Source organism: Podarcis tiliguerta (genome assembly GCF_965153285.1).
Source record: "Podarcis tiliguerta genome assembly, chromosome: 1".
In the NCBI taxonomy this organism is placed as follows: Eukaryota; Metazoa; Chordata; class Lepidosauria; order Squamata; family Lacertidae; genus Podarcis; species Podarcis tiliguerta.
The window spans coordinates 37357561-37371591 of record NC_139534.1 but is presented as its reverse complement, the minus strand read 5'-3'; the positions used below and the strand labels follow the sequence as shown (position 1 = coordinate 37371591).

Sequence of the window (14031 nt, the reverse complement as noted above, 5' to 3'; positions counted from 1 at the left end):
TAACATTCTTGGAGAAGCAACATCCTCTCCCCCAACCACCTCAAAAAGCAACCACTGTTACTCAAATAATGTGATGTTGGAATGATTTTACAAACATTACTATTTAGTTCTGGAACACAGTTATGTGAGGTAGGCCCTAAAAACAGTGAAGTTTTCATCCCCCCCCCATTAAAACATAAAATTTGTTGTTGTTTTATTGCCTGTGCAATGTCCATGGGGGGGAAATCCTCTGAACCACAAAGCATCCTCTTGCTAAAATTAATCATTTTCCTTCCTTCCTTTCTGAACATTAGATGCAGGAATAATTCAGTAAAGCCTATGATATTATAGAAAAGTATTAATCCAACTGTATAGGAGACCTCACATTCAATCCATTGCTCAGTATGTTTGTTTAAGACCACCAATGTCAAAGGGACTTAAGCATGTAAACTCAGAGCAGAATTATAGCTAAAACAGCTTTTGAATTGTGTTTTCAATTATGTATTGAAAAGTACCTCTTCAGCACACATACCGTTTAAGACTTTTACTGACACTCGCTTTTTACTGTCCATACGTATTCAGACTTTGATACATTTATTTGAGTAGGTCAGGTTACAAACTCAGCACCAAGATGATTAAAATATTTTCTCTCATAAAGCAACCAAAATAGAGATCAAGTTGATTCTGCTCCCTCTTACAACAGCATAAATCAGCAGTATCTACCCTAAAATCAATGGGGTTGGATTGATAATTATAGAGTGACAGAAGCACTAGATTTACATCATTGTAACTTAGACTGTGGGAGGAAACCAACACACAGGGTTACTGAAATATTTAGCATCTTTGCCTCAAGGCAACAGATAAAGGAGAAAATCCATTATGGTGCCATAGGTGGTCAATGGTGCTAGCATAAAATCAACTCACACCTCTGTTTGCTTCATAGTAAAATCTTACAGTATTTTATGTACAAAAATAGGTTTTATTACAAAAATCATTTTATTACAAAATCTAAAGGAAATACCTAATTCTGCAAGGGAGGGAAATGGTCCAGTAAAACATATAGTTTGAAACTACTAAATCCCAGGAGATGCCTTAATATCATTTACAGAAGGAAGCAATTCTGGCAATAGCCTCATAGATGTTGTTAATAAAAATGTTCCAGTTCCTGTCAATATGCAACATCTTTCTTCAATGCGCAACCTGCTGAGCTCAAGTTAAACTCTCTCTCTCTCTCTCTCTCTCTCTCTCTCTCTCTCTCTTCCTCTCTTCCTCAGAAATAGGTCATGATAAAGATGAATGAACTTAGATAGGCAAAAATAAGAATCAACAGAAGAAGGGTGTTTAGTGATAGCCCTGAAAACAGGTGCTCCCATATTTATAAAGTTCTGAAATGGCTCATGAAACTAGAGGTCAAACTTCAGAATACTACTGGGGGAGTGGGAGGGACGGAGATATTCTTAGGAAGTGGCATGCCCTGACCAGCTAGCTACCTAGCTAAAAAGGTAAAGGTAAAGGACCCCTGACAGTTAAGTCCAGTCGCAGACGACTCTGGGGTTGTGGCGCTCATCTCACTTTACAAGCCAAAGGAGCCGGCGTTTGTCTGCAGACAGTTTTTCAAGGTCATGTGGCCCGCATGACTAAGCCGCTTCTGGCGCAAGAGCTCACCGAAACCAGGGCAGTGCACGGAAATGCCGCTTACTTTCCCACTGTGTTGGTACCTATTTATCTACTTGCACTGCCATACTTTTGAACTGCTAGGTTGGCAGGAGCTGGGACCGAGCAATGGGAGCTCACTCCATCACGGGGATTCAAACCGCCGACCTTCTGATCAGCAAGCCCAAGAGGCTCAGTGGTTTAGACCACAGCGCCACCCGCGTTCCAATACCTAAATACCTTAGTTCTTTTATGATGCTATTCATACTTTGGGTCACTACCATATGCCCTTGGCAGTGAGTTTAAGAGAATTATATTAAAAACATAACAAAACAAAACATAAAACAGATCCTTAGATATTTACCCCTTAACTATGTCATATGTTGTCCAGAATCCAAATATCCTCACACCTAGTTCTGCACATGCAAGGACATTTTTGACTTGTGTTTCAGTGGCACAGTTAGGTAACGTTGGACTCTGGACTTAATGGGATTACCCTTCCCTTATGGTAATGCAACCCTGCTTCCCTCTTAAACATTCTGCCTCATTCTTGATGTCTGTTCCCAGGTCCTGCTCTGACTGCACCACTGTGACCCTTGAACAGCCGCCGCTTCTCCTAATGCAGGTCAATGCACTTTTGAAGCAGAAAGAAGTTTTAAAAACAGCTTTCAATAGTTCAAAGGGGCTTGCAAAACAAAACTGTAGTGTGTCTACGCAAGAGGAAGATTCCTGTCCAGGGGTCCAGCCAGCCTAGAACAGGAGCCTAAAGCTCTGCTCAGGCCTCTCAGGAGAAGAATAAGGAAACCGTGTGTTGAAATCTTTTGTTACTTTCCTGGAAGTAGCGGTCATATTTTCTACAAACTTCCATGCAAGCAAAACTGGACCTGCCCATCAAGATGGTGACCACTTTGCCAAATGTAGGAAGCCTACAGAGAGGAGAAAGTTTGCTCTGAATTTTGCAGAAACCACCTACCATTTTGCCATGTGCTTCGGCATATAGGACCAAATCAATTTTTATATTTTCATTAGAATGCCTTTCCTGTGGCCTTTTCCCATGCTCTCTTCTATCTGCTGAATTTCTGTCTTTCTTTGGGCCTGTTTGTGTGTGCTTTAACGCCTACACAACTACCACTGTCTCCTCTAATTCGCTGGGTATGTGACTGAAGTAACTGTTGGATCCCAGCCATATTCAGGTAGCCATCAGTTACATTGAGAGTGACTGTGGAATAGAGAGTGAATGATAAAGACCATTCAGCATGTTGAAAACTGTGAACATCAGGTTCTTGTATTGCCAAACACTGTCTTTTTTCACTGTTGATATACATTTAATGGAAATAAGCTCGGGTGTGCCTGGGCAAGTCAAATAGCTTTTTTTGTTGTGCTGGCTCTCTATCTTTATATATTCCTGAAGTATATGCCTTCTTCTAATGTTTCAAAACATATTTTCTTAAGGAAAGAAATATTCTGGTTAAATAGGGGAGGATGGTGTTGAAAAAAATGAATATATAGTTTGGATTGGAGGTGGGTTGTGAATTACTGGGTAGGATATTGACAGCAATATGGAAGAAATATCCTGGAAAAAAGTTCATATAAATTATAATTGGTTTCTGCTGGAAAGTAGGGAGTTATAGCAGGAAGACTGAAAACGGTAGACAGCAAATTGAACAGGAAAATATTGTGGTTGGTGTTCTTGCCAGAAGTCCATCTCTGGGCCAATGGCCATATTGTAAAACTACTTAAACCAGTTCAGACCATAGGAACATTACTCAAGCATTGCAAGCTTATAGCCGAACATAACTGTTTAGAATAACGGTTCCAGAAATTTTTACAGCATTAAAACACGAATTGGAACGAGGCTTATTAAAAGCTGCTGCTTTTGTCACTATTATCTCAAACATACCATTATGGTCACTACCTAAAGTTAATTCTTCCTTTGCTGCTAGTAATATACTAGATCCTACAGATGGTTGGTCAGCTTTCTCAAACAGGCCTACAAACAGTTTTGAATGCTAGTTTTGTACAGGAGGCTATAATTGTCTCCTTTGATACTAAACGTTTCTGAGGTTCTAAAACGTGTTCATTATTCAGTTTCCCTGTGCATTAAAGGAATTCAGGAGCTAAGGCAAATGTTTATGTCTAAGTTATAAACCTTTAAAACAACGGGATTTACTGGGGAGCTGACAGATCCTTAACTGAAACAACGTTAACAGTGTGATTATGTATTAAAGATTAATATAAATATCATGTGCCATCTGAATGCAGATCAGGCAATTCAAAGTTTCTCTTATGTTACTGACAAGAATTTGGCCATCATTAGAATAATTGATCAGCGTTACAAACAAACAAAATGTGACTGCAAATGAATTTTACTTAAAACTTTACACCTCACATTTTTTCCACTTAAAAAAAAATTAAAGAAATTCAAGTAGCTTACAAATTAAACCATCATGCAATATATTATGGGATGTGACTCCTCAAAACGGAATAATTCATATACCAACTATCATAGTGATAACATGGCAAATCAAGAAAAAAAGTCAATACAGGAAAATAATTCATAAAATAAACACATTTCAGAAGGGCACACCACAAAATGAGTGCCAGTGCAGAAAAGGCCCTGCTCCTGGGAGCTATCTATCATGCTTCATGCAGGCAAGGAATCTGGAGCAAGGCTTCAGATGTGGAGCAGAGCATGAGACAAGGAAGATGCTCAGGTCCTGGGCTGTTTAGGCCTTTGAAGATAATAAATCATAATTATTATTTTTTATTTATATCCCGCCCTCCCAGCCGAAGATGAAAAGCGGCACCTTGAATCAAGCCCAGAAACAAACTGACGATTAGTATGTATCACACAAAACAGGCATTAATATGTTCTGACTGCTCTGCTCCATTCCGCATGAGCATTTTGCACCATCTGAAGTTTCCAGACACTTTTCAAGGACAGCCCCATGCAAAGTACATTATACTCTAATCTGGAGGTAACTACGTCATTAACTGGCAAGGTCTAACTTCATCAGGAAACATTGTGGTTGGAAAACCAGCCAAAACTAGCACAAATTCTTGTGATCATCCCTTGCTCTTACCCCCCCCCCAACAACTAATGTCTCTTGAAAGGACAGAGAATTTCCCCTTATATGCCCTCTGCATGATTTCTATGCCTATAGCCTCACACATTGATTCCTAGTGAATTTAAATTGCAAACAGAAATCACACTCCCATCTGTGAGTCAAGCTTTTTAGGAAGATGTAGAGTGAGTGACCTCACTAAGGAAGTCTTGTTTTAATTAAGGACTAGGGCAGGGACTTCTTAAAGCCTGAGGTAGCATAACATCATATGAGCATAAACCACACTAAGGAAAAGAGATATTTAAAGGAGACACTCGAGAGCATAGGAGGCCAGTTATTTCTTGTGGGAACTCTTGCTGTAAGATGGAGATAGCTGCTCCTAATCGGCAACAAAGCTAATAAAACCACAGCCTTCATTAAGCAGGAAGTGGCAGGTCCTCATTGGTACATGCAGATTAGAGTCTCAAAGCGATCAGTCCTTTCAACTTGCCAACTTTTACTTCTGTTTTTCTTTGCAGAGAACTCTTTTCCTACCTTCCTTTTTAAAAATGCAGTCTCAGCAAAACGTATTTGTCTGCAGCTATTACTGGGTAAGGGTAAGCAGATTTTTTTTATCTACAGGGAATGCATTCATCCATTTCCTCAAAATACCTATAAGGATGCAAAGTCTCAAAGCCATGCTGGGCTGAAGTGGTGCCAGTTTTACCTGTGTGAAAGTACACGAAATTAATTGCTCAAATTTGGTCTAACTGGCCATGATTATGAATCATCACCACCATTTTGTGGTTGCATGCAAAATATTCTTGTAGTATCAGCCTAGTTTTTAAGTAGACAGATTCTCTCATTGAAGAAGCTACTCTCTTACTGGTACCAATGCCAGCATTAATAGTCTTGTGGAACGCCTGGTGAGATGGAATTACAACTGGAATCTGATAGAAATCTTTTTTATTTCCTGTAGGCTGAGATACAAAATACTGAAATCTGCTCTCTCTGCTGGATGTGCATTGGTACCCACCACTCAAACTGAAAGTCTCAGTAAACATTGTGGCCTAATTTACTAGGAATGCAGTTAGATAGGATTCAAACATTACAGTTTCCACTTACAGTGGATGATGCTAATGGCGGCTGGTACTGGCATGGAGATTATCCAGGCATCTGAACCACTGAAATGTGGCGCTGAGACCACATGGAAGTGTCAGGAGCATGTGGTGTGAAACTCTTAAGATGAGACTCTTAAGAAGTCTTTACCATGAACCTTAATATAAATAGCCAACTTTACTTCTAAATGTAAACCTTTTAAAATATATTACTAATGCTACATTACCACATGTTTTTTGCTTTTTTAAAAAAAGAAAAATAATGACTGAGAAACAAAATATTTTAGGGGTTTGGGGGCAGAGGGACACTGATCTTTTGTTGCCACTGTCCTTTTCGGAAGTTGAGTTAAATGGACCTTGTTAGGTGAATGGCAAAGACAGTCGCAGGTGGGTTCTACAGGTAGGAAGGTATTCTACAGGTAGGAAGGTATTCTACAGATGTCTACCAGTGGAAGATTTTCAATTTTTGACACTGAAATGCTGGCAGAGACAAGTTGTACTGTTCCAAATTTTGGCTAGGCATTAAGCTCTACATTTATGCAGGGCTATGAGGATTGATTTTGGGTGTTGTGAGGTTTGTAGGGAGGAAAAAATGGTTGATCATGCTATATGAGATTGTGGTAGTGTATATGAAAGACAGACAGCCTGCCCTCCATAGCTTTAGTGATTTGGTTCTTACAAATTTGCCTATTGTGGGGCTGCCCTCCGGGACAAGAATCTCTGGGGCTCAGTGTTGGAGAATTTACGGCACTTTGTGACATCTACAAGGCTCTTTCAAAGGTTGTGAGTGGAGTGGGATCATACTGTTGCCAGTACATGGTGTTAACAAGGCCTGTCCATGGCCTTGCTACACACCATTAAATCCCGAGAAGAATAAAAAAATAATTTTTCAGTACAGTATAGATGTTTTGATGTTCCTCTTTGTAATACATAACTAATGAAAATGTGACCTCATTTTACTTTACGGATTACCCGCCAGTATATAAGACTAATATACAAAAGATAGAAATACATGCACTCACACACCAACATGGATTAATTTTTCCATTATTTCCCCCCATAAGAATTAGGCAAGTCAGTTTGTTGCGATGTCTAATAAGAGCATGTGGGTGTGTACCAGCATTAGAGATGTGTGAGTAATAAAATCCTTGTAGCATTTGGGTGCCACCCTACTTAACAGCATTGCTAGTGGGCACTAAGAATCAAATATCATAATGGAACATGAAAACAGCTTATTTAGGATGGAAACTACAGTAAGGAGAATATGGAATAATGGTCTTGTCTCACTGGAAAAAGTTCCTTTGCTTCCATTTTCACAAAGTTAAGGTGCTCTGTCTTTCCTCACTGGCCAGGCATGTTTGCGACATCTTTATAGCTCAGAAACTGTATCAGGTTCTTAACGCTAGGACCATGGACAGAACTTTGCCAAATACAGGTATCCCTCACAAGGAGGAATAGTTGAGACACAGCCCTACAACTGTAGGCTACCTGTGAAGAAACCAGTCCCATTAATCAAATGGAACACACTGAACTATCAAGATTGGAGAAAAACCCATTTTATTCTGGAGGTTTCAGCAAAGCATTAAAGAGATGGCTTAGAAACAATGCATCTTTTGTATCAGTGTTACTTTCTTTTCATCTACACACGGTAGATTTCTGAGAAGAGGAGTGAAGAATGAGTTAAGGAAAGTGGAAAAAAAGTTTCAGTGGTCTGAAGTATGCACCCAATAAAACATGTGGGTTTGGTATTGATACAAAAAATGCACCCATTATGATTATAAAGATATTTGTACAGATCCTGTCACAAAAAAATTCCAGCTACATTAAACTCCAGCATAATCACCTGTATGGGGGAAAAATACCACTCTTTACAGTGCTGGAATCTATTAACTCCCAAGGATGCTGTCACATTAAATGAGGGGTAGATGGAGGCAGGAAAATATACTTTTCATCAAACACAAAAGAAACTATCCTAGTCACACAGATCTCCGCAGAAATGTTCCCAGAAACTGCAGTGGGATCAAGGCTGCATCAATGGTTTGTATCAAAGTGAAACAATCAGGGAAATGTACATGTAATTAGGAATATCTCAAACTTTCATCTAGAAAAGTGAACTAGTGTACCTGGCTTATTCTTTCAGTTTGCAAAACAAACAAAAATAATCAAAGGCAACTAGAGAAGTTTGTATAGGTCTGCCCTTACCTGTTCCGTTGTTTCCAGTGGTCTGAATTGCAGCTTCAGGCCCCATGGTGTCATACTCTTCCTTCATTTCTTCTGTAATACAGGAATGGACATTTTCAGTTGACAGAATAGCCGTACTAAAACAGCAAGCAAATGGCAGCAACAAGGATGATTCTTTCAACAAAAGCACAGAACACCCTGCTTGTAAATCTCAGCACAATGGCTTTGTTCAGGCTGTTTCATTAATTTGATCATGTAATCTGAATTCTAAGGACTGGTCTGGACAATATGGGCTTCCTCCATGTGAGCAGCCCCTGTTGTTACTGGGTATACATTTGTGCGGACAAACACAAGAATTAGCTGGATTGTTAAGAGATGCGGCAGCCCTTCTTGTGGCCTGAGTGTTTGACAAAAGGTATCCTAAGAAGTGTTATTCCCGCAGTTCAGTTTCTCCAGGCAGTCACATGCCAAAGGAAGAACCAAAGCTCAGTTGTAGAGCAAGTGTTTTGCATGAAGAAAGTCCCAGGTTTAATCCCTAGCATCACCAGGTTTAAGGTTGGGGAAGGCCCTGTCTGAAACTCTCGAGAGCAGCTGCCAGGCAGTGTCAACAGTCTGTGACTTGGTATATAAGGCAGCTTCCTATAAGAGACCTGGCCCTGAGTTAATTACTTAAAATCCTATAAATAACAAGGAATACCTGAGGCTTTAGACACCAATGTGCTGATCTCTGGGACAGTGGTCCAACATTCCCCCCCCCACCTGAACTATTCACTTAAAGGAGGCACAGGGAAGTTACCTGAAATGGCAGCAAATACGAGAAAATTCTTAATGGGTAATTTGTACAGCTGGCGTGGTAATGTGGCTAGAATATAACTGGGGGCACCAAGGTTCAAATTTCCTCTCGGCCATGAAGGTCACTTGATGACTTTGGGTCAGCCTCTCAGTCTAACCTACCTCACAGATGCCACATGTGGGGAGGGGGGGAAGAAGAGGCAAGTGTATTGCTCTGAGCTCTTTGGAAGGGTGGAATAAAAATAAATATATTTTCAGCCTACACTTTCAAAAGATTGTTTTGAACTTATTTTGCTCTTGCCTGTTGTTAACTTGGGATAACTCGGCTTCTTGGTCTACTTCAATCACTCTCAGGAATCACAATAAACAATATGACGTGTAAATTCATAGCTCCTGGGTTTTAGCTGCAGCAGTTTCATGAACTTTCCCCCATTCTACAATTTTTTTTTTGCAGCTGATGGTTGCATTGATCATGTGAAGTAATTATTCCCAAGGATGAAAAAGGTGACACCAAAAGTTACAATATTAAATGGGTTCTTGGACCAATGGCTTCAGCAATTTGTCAGTGAACAAGACGAAAGAAATGGTTATTTTACTACATCATCAACCACTACTTTCAGGGAAGATGTAGAATGTGATGAGTTTCAGAATGGGAGGGTAACTACAACTTTGCCACTAGCATTACAAGAGACCCTCTTGAAATCATTCTGATGTGGTGATATATGCATCAAAATATGTATCTATAATACAAGCACAGTAATAGCACAGCAGGTCTTCAGGTTACGTTGTCAGCTGTGTATAATGTGTCTCCAGCTGGCAGGTAAATTCCAGGATGGTATTATTCTAAAATAATTCCCATCTCCAAATCATTGCAAAACAGAATGCATAAAACTAACTCTCCTGGTATGTCCTGACTCAATTATCTTCCACGTCTGAATTCTGCATCCATATGTCTGCTGGTAAGGAGAACGGCAATACGGGACTAGAATGCTATGTGTGAACAGGGAATAAATGAGGTCTAAAACATTTTTTCCAAGTTAATATGACAAAGTGGAACTTGTAAATGGGTAAATATGACAAAGTGGAACTTGTAAATCGGTAAATCCAAAAAAGGACCTAAGCAGACATTATCTGGTTAGGCAGTCCAGGGATAGTGACTGAATTCCTGATACATAGAACTTAAAAAATGCTCAGTGCTTTTTTTCCAGGGGGTACTCATGGATTAGCAGTACCAGCACCTCTTTTTTTAGTTGTTAAATAGTGTGGCATTTACTGTAGCAACTTCATAGTGAGTACATCTATTTCTCTAGAAAAAAAGCACTGAAAATGCTTAGTGTTGGGATTGTTAGTTTGGGTCCCTCCCCCCAAATAAAGAGTTTGATGTGGATATAAAATGATACCCCATCAATCAATTTCTGCAACAAATGTTGCAAGGAAGAAGGTGAGGAGTACAAACTTCATTCTGAGATTTGCAATCCTGCGGTATTATTTATGTGTTTCATTTTTGTGAGTAATTAGCTGATTGAATAACAGGATCTAATTGTGTCATTTTAATCAAAACTAAAGCTAAACTGGCTTATTTCAAAGTTTTACAACCAGAATATGAGATGGAGCTATAAATATACATTTTATTTTTTTGTAGCTTAAAATAAAAACATCCCAAGTTAAAATATTCCTGCAAAAACTGCTGATAATTTCTTCAAACTATATAGTTTACAGTGATTTGGCACTTTGTCTCCTCCATAGAACATTTTTACAGGATATCTTGATTCCAAAAACCTTTAGGAAAATCCATATACATTGATAAAAAGTTGTCAGCTGTGATACACAGTATTTCTTGTGGCAGCTTACTAGGAAGCTGAATGGTACAGCACTTGTGAGAGGTTTAGTGCTGGATATAAATATAGCTTGTGTGGATTTTTTTCCCCCTTCCTTGATCAGCTCATGTGATTTCTGGTAGAAAGGAGTCACAAGTTTGTTTCCATCTGAGGGCACATCTACCCAGTCACTAAGGGGGGGGGGGGAACGCTAACAGCATTTTCTTATTTTTTTGCATAATAGTGGTGATGCTAAGATTTCGGCTGCATTTCCTTCCTCATTGTAATGTTCTGCTGCAGTACAGAGAAGTTACATTATGATCGAGCTGCTTCCCAAAACCCAATAAATAGGCAAATACAGAGAATGCTCTTCTTGTTTTTGTGCAGGTCACAAAAGCACATCATGTATTTTGGGGCAAATGTGCCTTTCAAAATCCTTTTTTTTTTTTTTTTTTTGCTGATCATCTCCAAATTCTGTACCAGCAAAAAAAACAACAAAAAAAAACATTAATTTCAATGTGCTTTTATCTAGGCATGCTTTTTGTAGAAAGCAAATCTTACTTCACACCCCTTCAAGTCACAGAGAAACTCTTCCTGAACAGAATTGTGCATCCTCTTTCTGAGGCAACAATATTTTTCAAAGATCAACTATGTGAGCTTGTTTCTGATTTCACCAATACTGTACTCAAGTATACAGGAGACATCACAAACAATGATTAAAAAATCAGCAGCAAAGGGATGAAAAACCCAGCTTGCTGTGTTCGGATGTATGAAATAAATCTAAGAGTACGAGAGCTTACATTTATTTAATTTTTACTGATAGCAACAAAAGTTTGAGCAGATTTACCTTTTTGCACAGCACCTAAGTTTTGCAGACTACATCTGACTGTGAGCAACGCGCCTTCCTAAGAACCCCAGAGTATATTTATTTTGAAAACACTTGTAAAAGTTTGCATTTTCCAGCCACCCCTGGGATAAAGGTTTGTAAAAATAAAGAGCACTTTCTTCCTCGAGATGAAGAATCCTTGAATAAGCAGAAAGAGGCCAAGATGCAGGTGATTTATTTAAGTCTGTGTCAGTGATAATGATGTCATGGCTTCCAGCACACTGTGTCCACCCCATTGTGGGACGAAAGAATGTCAAGGACAATTCTAAACACAAAACTTTGATTGTGCTGAAACCGGAAAGGCACAGTTAGAACTCCACTGCGCTCTTCAGTTCAAAACCTGCATCCTGCAGGCAAAACTACAGAAAGCATGGGAGAAAGAGCAAGGCAGAAGGGGCTTATCTCAGAGTAAAGCTATGTGCTGAGGTACTGCGGTAGACAGTCAGGCACCAGGGATAAAACACAACTGAATAAGGCAGCCCCCAAATTAGAGTTATTGTCTATATTGTGCGTTTTGAACAATAAATAAGAAAAATATTTTATCACGAGAAAAAGTGTGTTATCTAAGAGTCAGGATAAACAATGAGTTGCTTTTTAAGACCAATCTCTTTTCATTAGACATCAAGGCACCACATCAGGGCACTTTTAGAACAATAAAAAAGACACAATAAATCATTACCAATCATTAGAACTAGACAGGTAATAGCAGAGTAACTTTCCTGGCCTGTGTAATGAGGATGGCTAAATAGGATTAGGGATTTACAATTTATTTAATTATTAGAATGCTGTTTTATTTACCATAAAGGTAAAGGGCAAAACACAGTCTGTTCATTTCTACTGCAAGCGCCAGTAATTCCAGGTGATCAAAGTCTGCAAGGCACTCCTATCATTTATTACAAAGAAGCAGTTCTAATTATAAAATAGTGAATTAAGATCCCACAGTTCCCATCTTTTCTTCATACTATTGATCCTAATTTTTACTATTTTTTTTAGGAGTTTGGAATTGTACATTTGTTATGTCATTATTAATTATTCCTTTTAAGGGGTGAAAATCCTGGTAATTGGTCCTTACCCTTGATTTCCAGATATTAAAATTTAAAGCATCAGAACATTCATTCTTATAGCCCTGCATATCTAGTTCATTAACAAATATGAATAGCTAACACCAGCTCATTTAAATACTATGTCTTACATGAGTTCTCGCTACACTCTGTTTCTGTCACACTGCTCCCAAGAATCATTGGCTCTTATTATACATGTAAATGGCTATCATAAAAATAAAAATTTCATTTAAGATTGTTAATGACTTCTGCAGCAGTCAGACTTCCTTTAATGATCATCCTCTGCCCCTAATTAAATGTATTTATCTTTCAAGCATCTTTGGCTGAGTACTCCCTCATAGTTGAAAATCTAAAAAACCTTAAGTCTTAATGGATATAGCGATAAATGTTTATGTGTTGAATTGCAAGGATTCTAGAAAGCCTAACCAAAAACAAAATTGGAAGCTGCAAGAATTAAAAAACAAAACAAAACAAAAACAAGTTTTGCTTTGTGAGGAGAGGGGGAAAGGGAAGGCACCAGAGGGCACTCAGAGTAGAGCAACATGCAGGGTTTTTTTCGTTTTTTGTTTTAAATTGTACATAGATAGTGCTAAACTCCTAGCAAATTCCAGGCCCAAAGCTTTTTTATAAACATGGTAAAATTAAAGTATGAGATATGCTATGTTTCCCTGATCTCTCCAGCCACCTCGATGCAAAGCACCAAGCATGGATGCTATACATTTGAACTTGGGTTTCTTCATGAGCCCTGCTGAAATTAATGGAGGTTGTTTGGTACCATTGCCTAGTGGAGTGCCTTCTCTATGAGGTCTCATTACCACTGGTGGCATATATGTAGCATTAATAGCTGCAAAGCAAGAGTAGCAGTAGTGGTAAAATATCAGCAACGATCTTATTACTATAGGGCAACTGCAACTTCCCCAATCTGTACCTCTGGAAATGTATGCACGAGCAACAATGAAATCAAGGTTGCTGATGCTACAGTGGCCATCTTTTTCGCAAGTGTACTGTAAGGCAGCTTCAAGGGTGAGATGATGCCTTTCTGATAGCTCCTGGTGTTGTTGCAACTTACTTGAACGGGGACAAGGCAGAGGTGATCTGCAGAGGTGATCCATCAGTGCATCTGCACAGCCCTTGACCTCACTGCTATCCTGCCCTACTCCAGGCCTATCCAGGCCAACTGCAGTGAGGCTGGTGTCCAAACCACTCCTCTGTCACTCAGTACTTATGCAATCCCTTACACTATTGGGGTGGAGGTACAGCTTCCGAGTCATGTGGCCAGCATGACTAAGCTGCTTCTGGCAAACCAGAGCAGCGCACAGAAACGCCGTTTACCTTCCCGCTGGAGCGGTACCTATTTATCTACTTGCACTTTGATGTGCTTTCGAACTGCTGGGTTGGCAGGAGTAGGGACCGAGCAACGGGAGCTCACCCCGTGGCGGGGATTCGAACCGCTGACCTTCTGATTGGCAAGTCCTAGGCTTTGTGGTTTAACCCACAGCG

The 14031-nt window shown here is 39.4% G+C and overlaps 1 protein-coding gene across 7 annotated transcripts in view; it reads right to left on the bottom strand.

The window, feature by feature from the left end:
• ZEB2 (zinc finger E-box binding homeobox 2) overlaps window positions 1-14031 on the bottom strand; it is a 163514-nt gene that overhangs the window by 29736 nt on the left and 119747 nt on the right. For all 7 annotated transcript variants that reach the window (XM_083406240.1, XM_083406235.1, XM_083406239.1 and 4 more), the window contains one exon: window positions 7997-8068. In XM_083406240.1, coding sequence (XP_083262366.1) covers window positions 7997-8068 — 72 coding nt within the window. The remainder of the gene's footprint in view (window positions 1-7996; window positions 8069-14031) is intronic.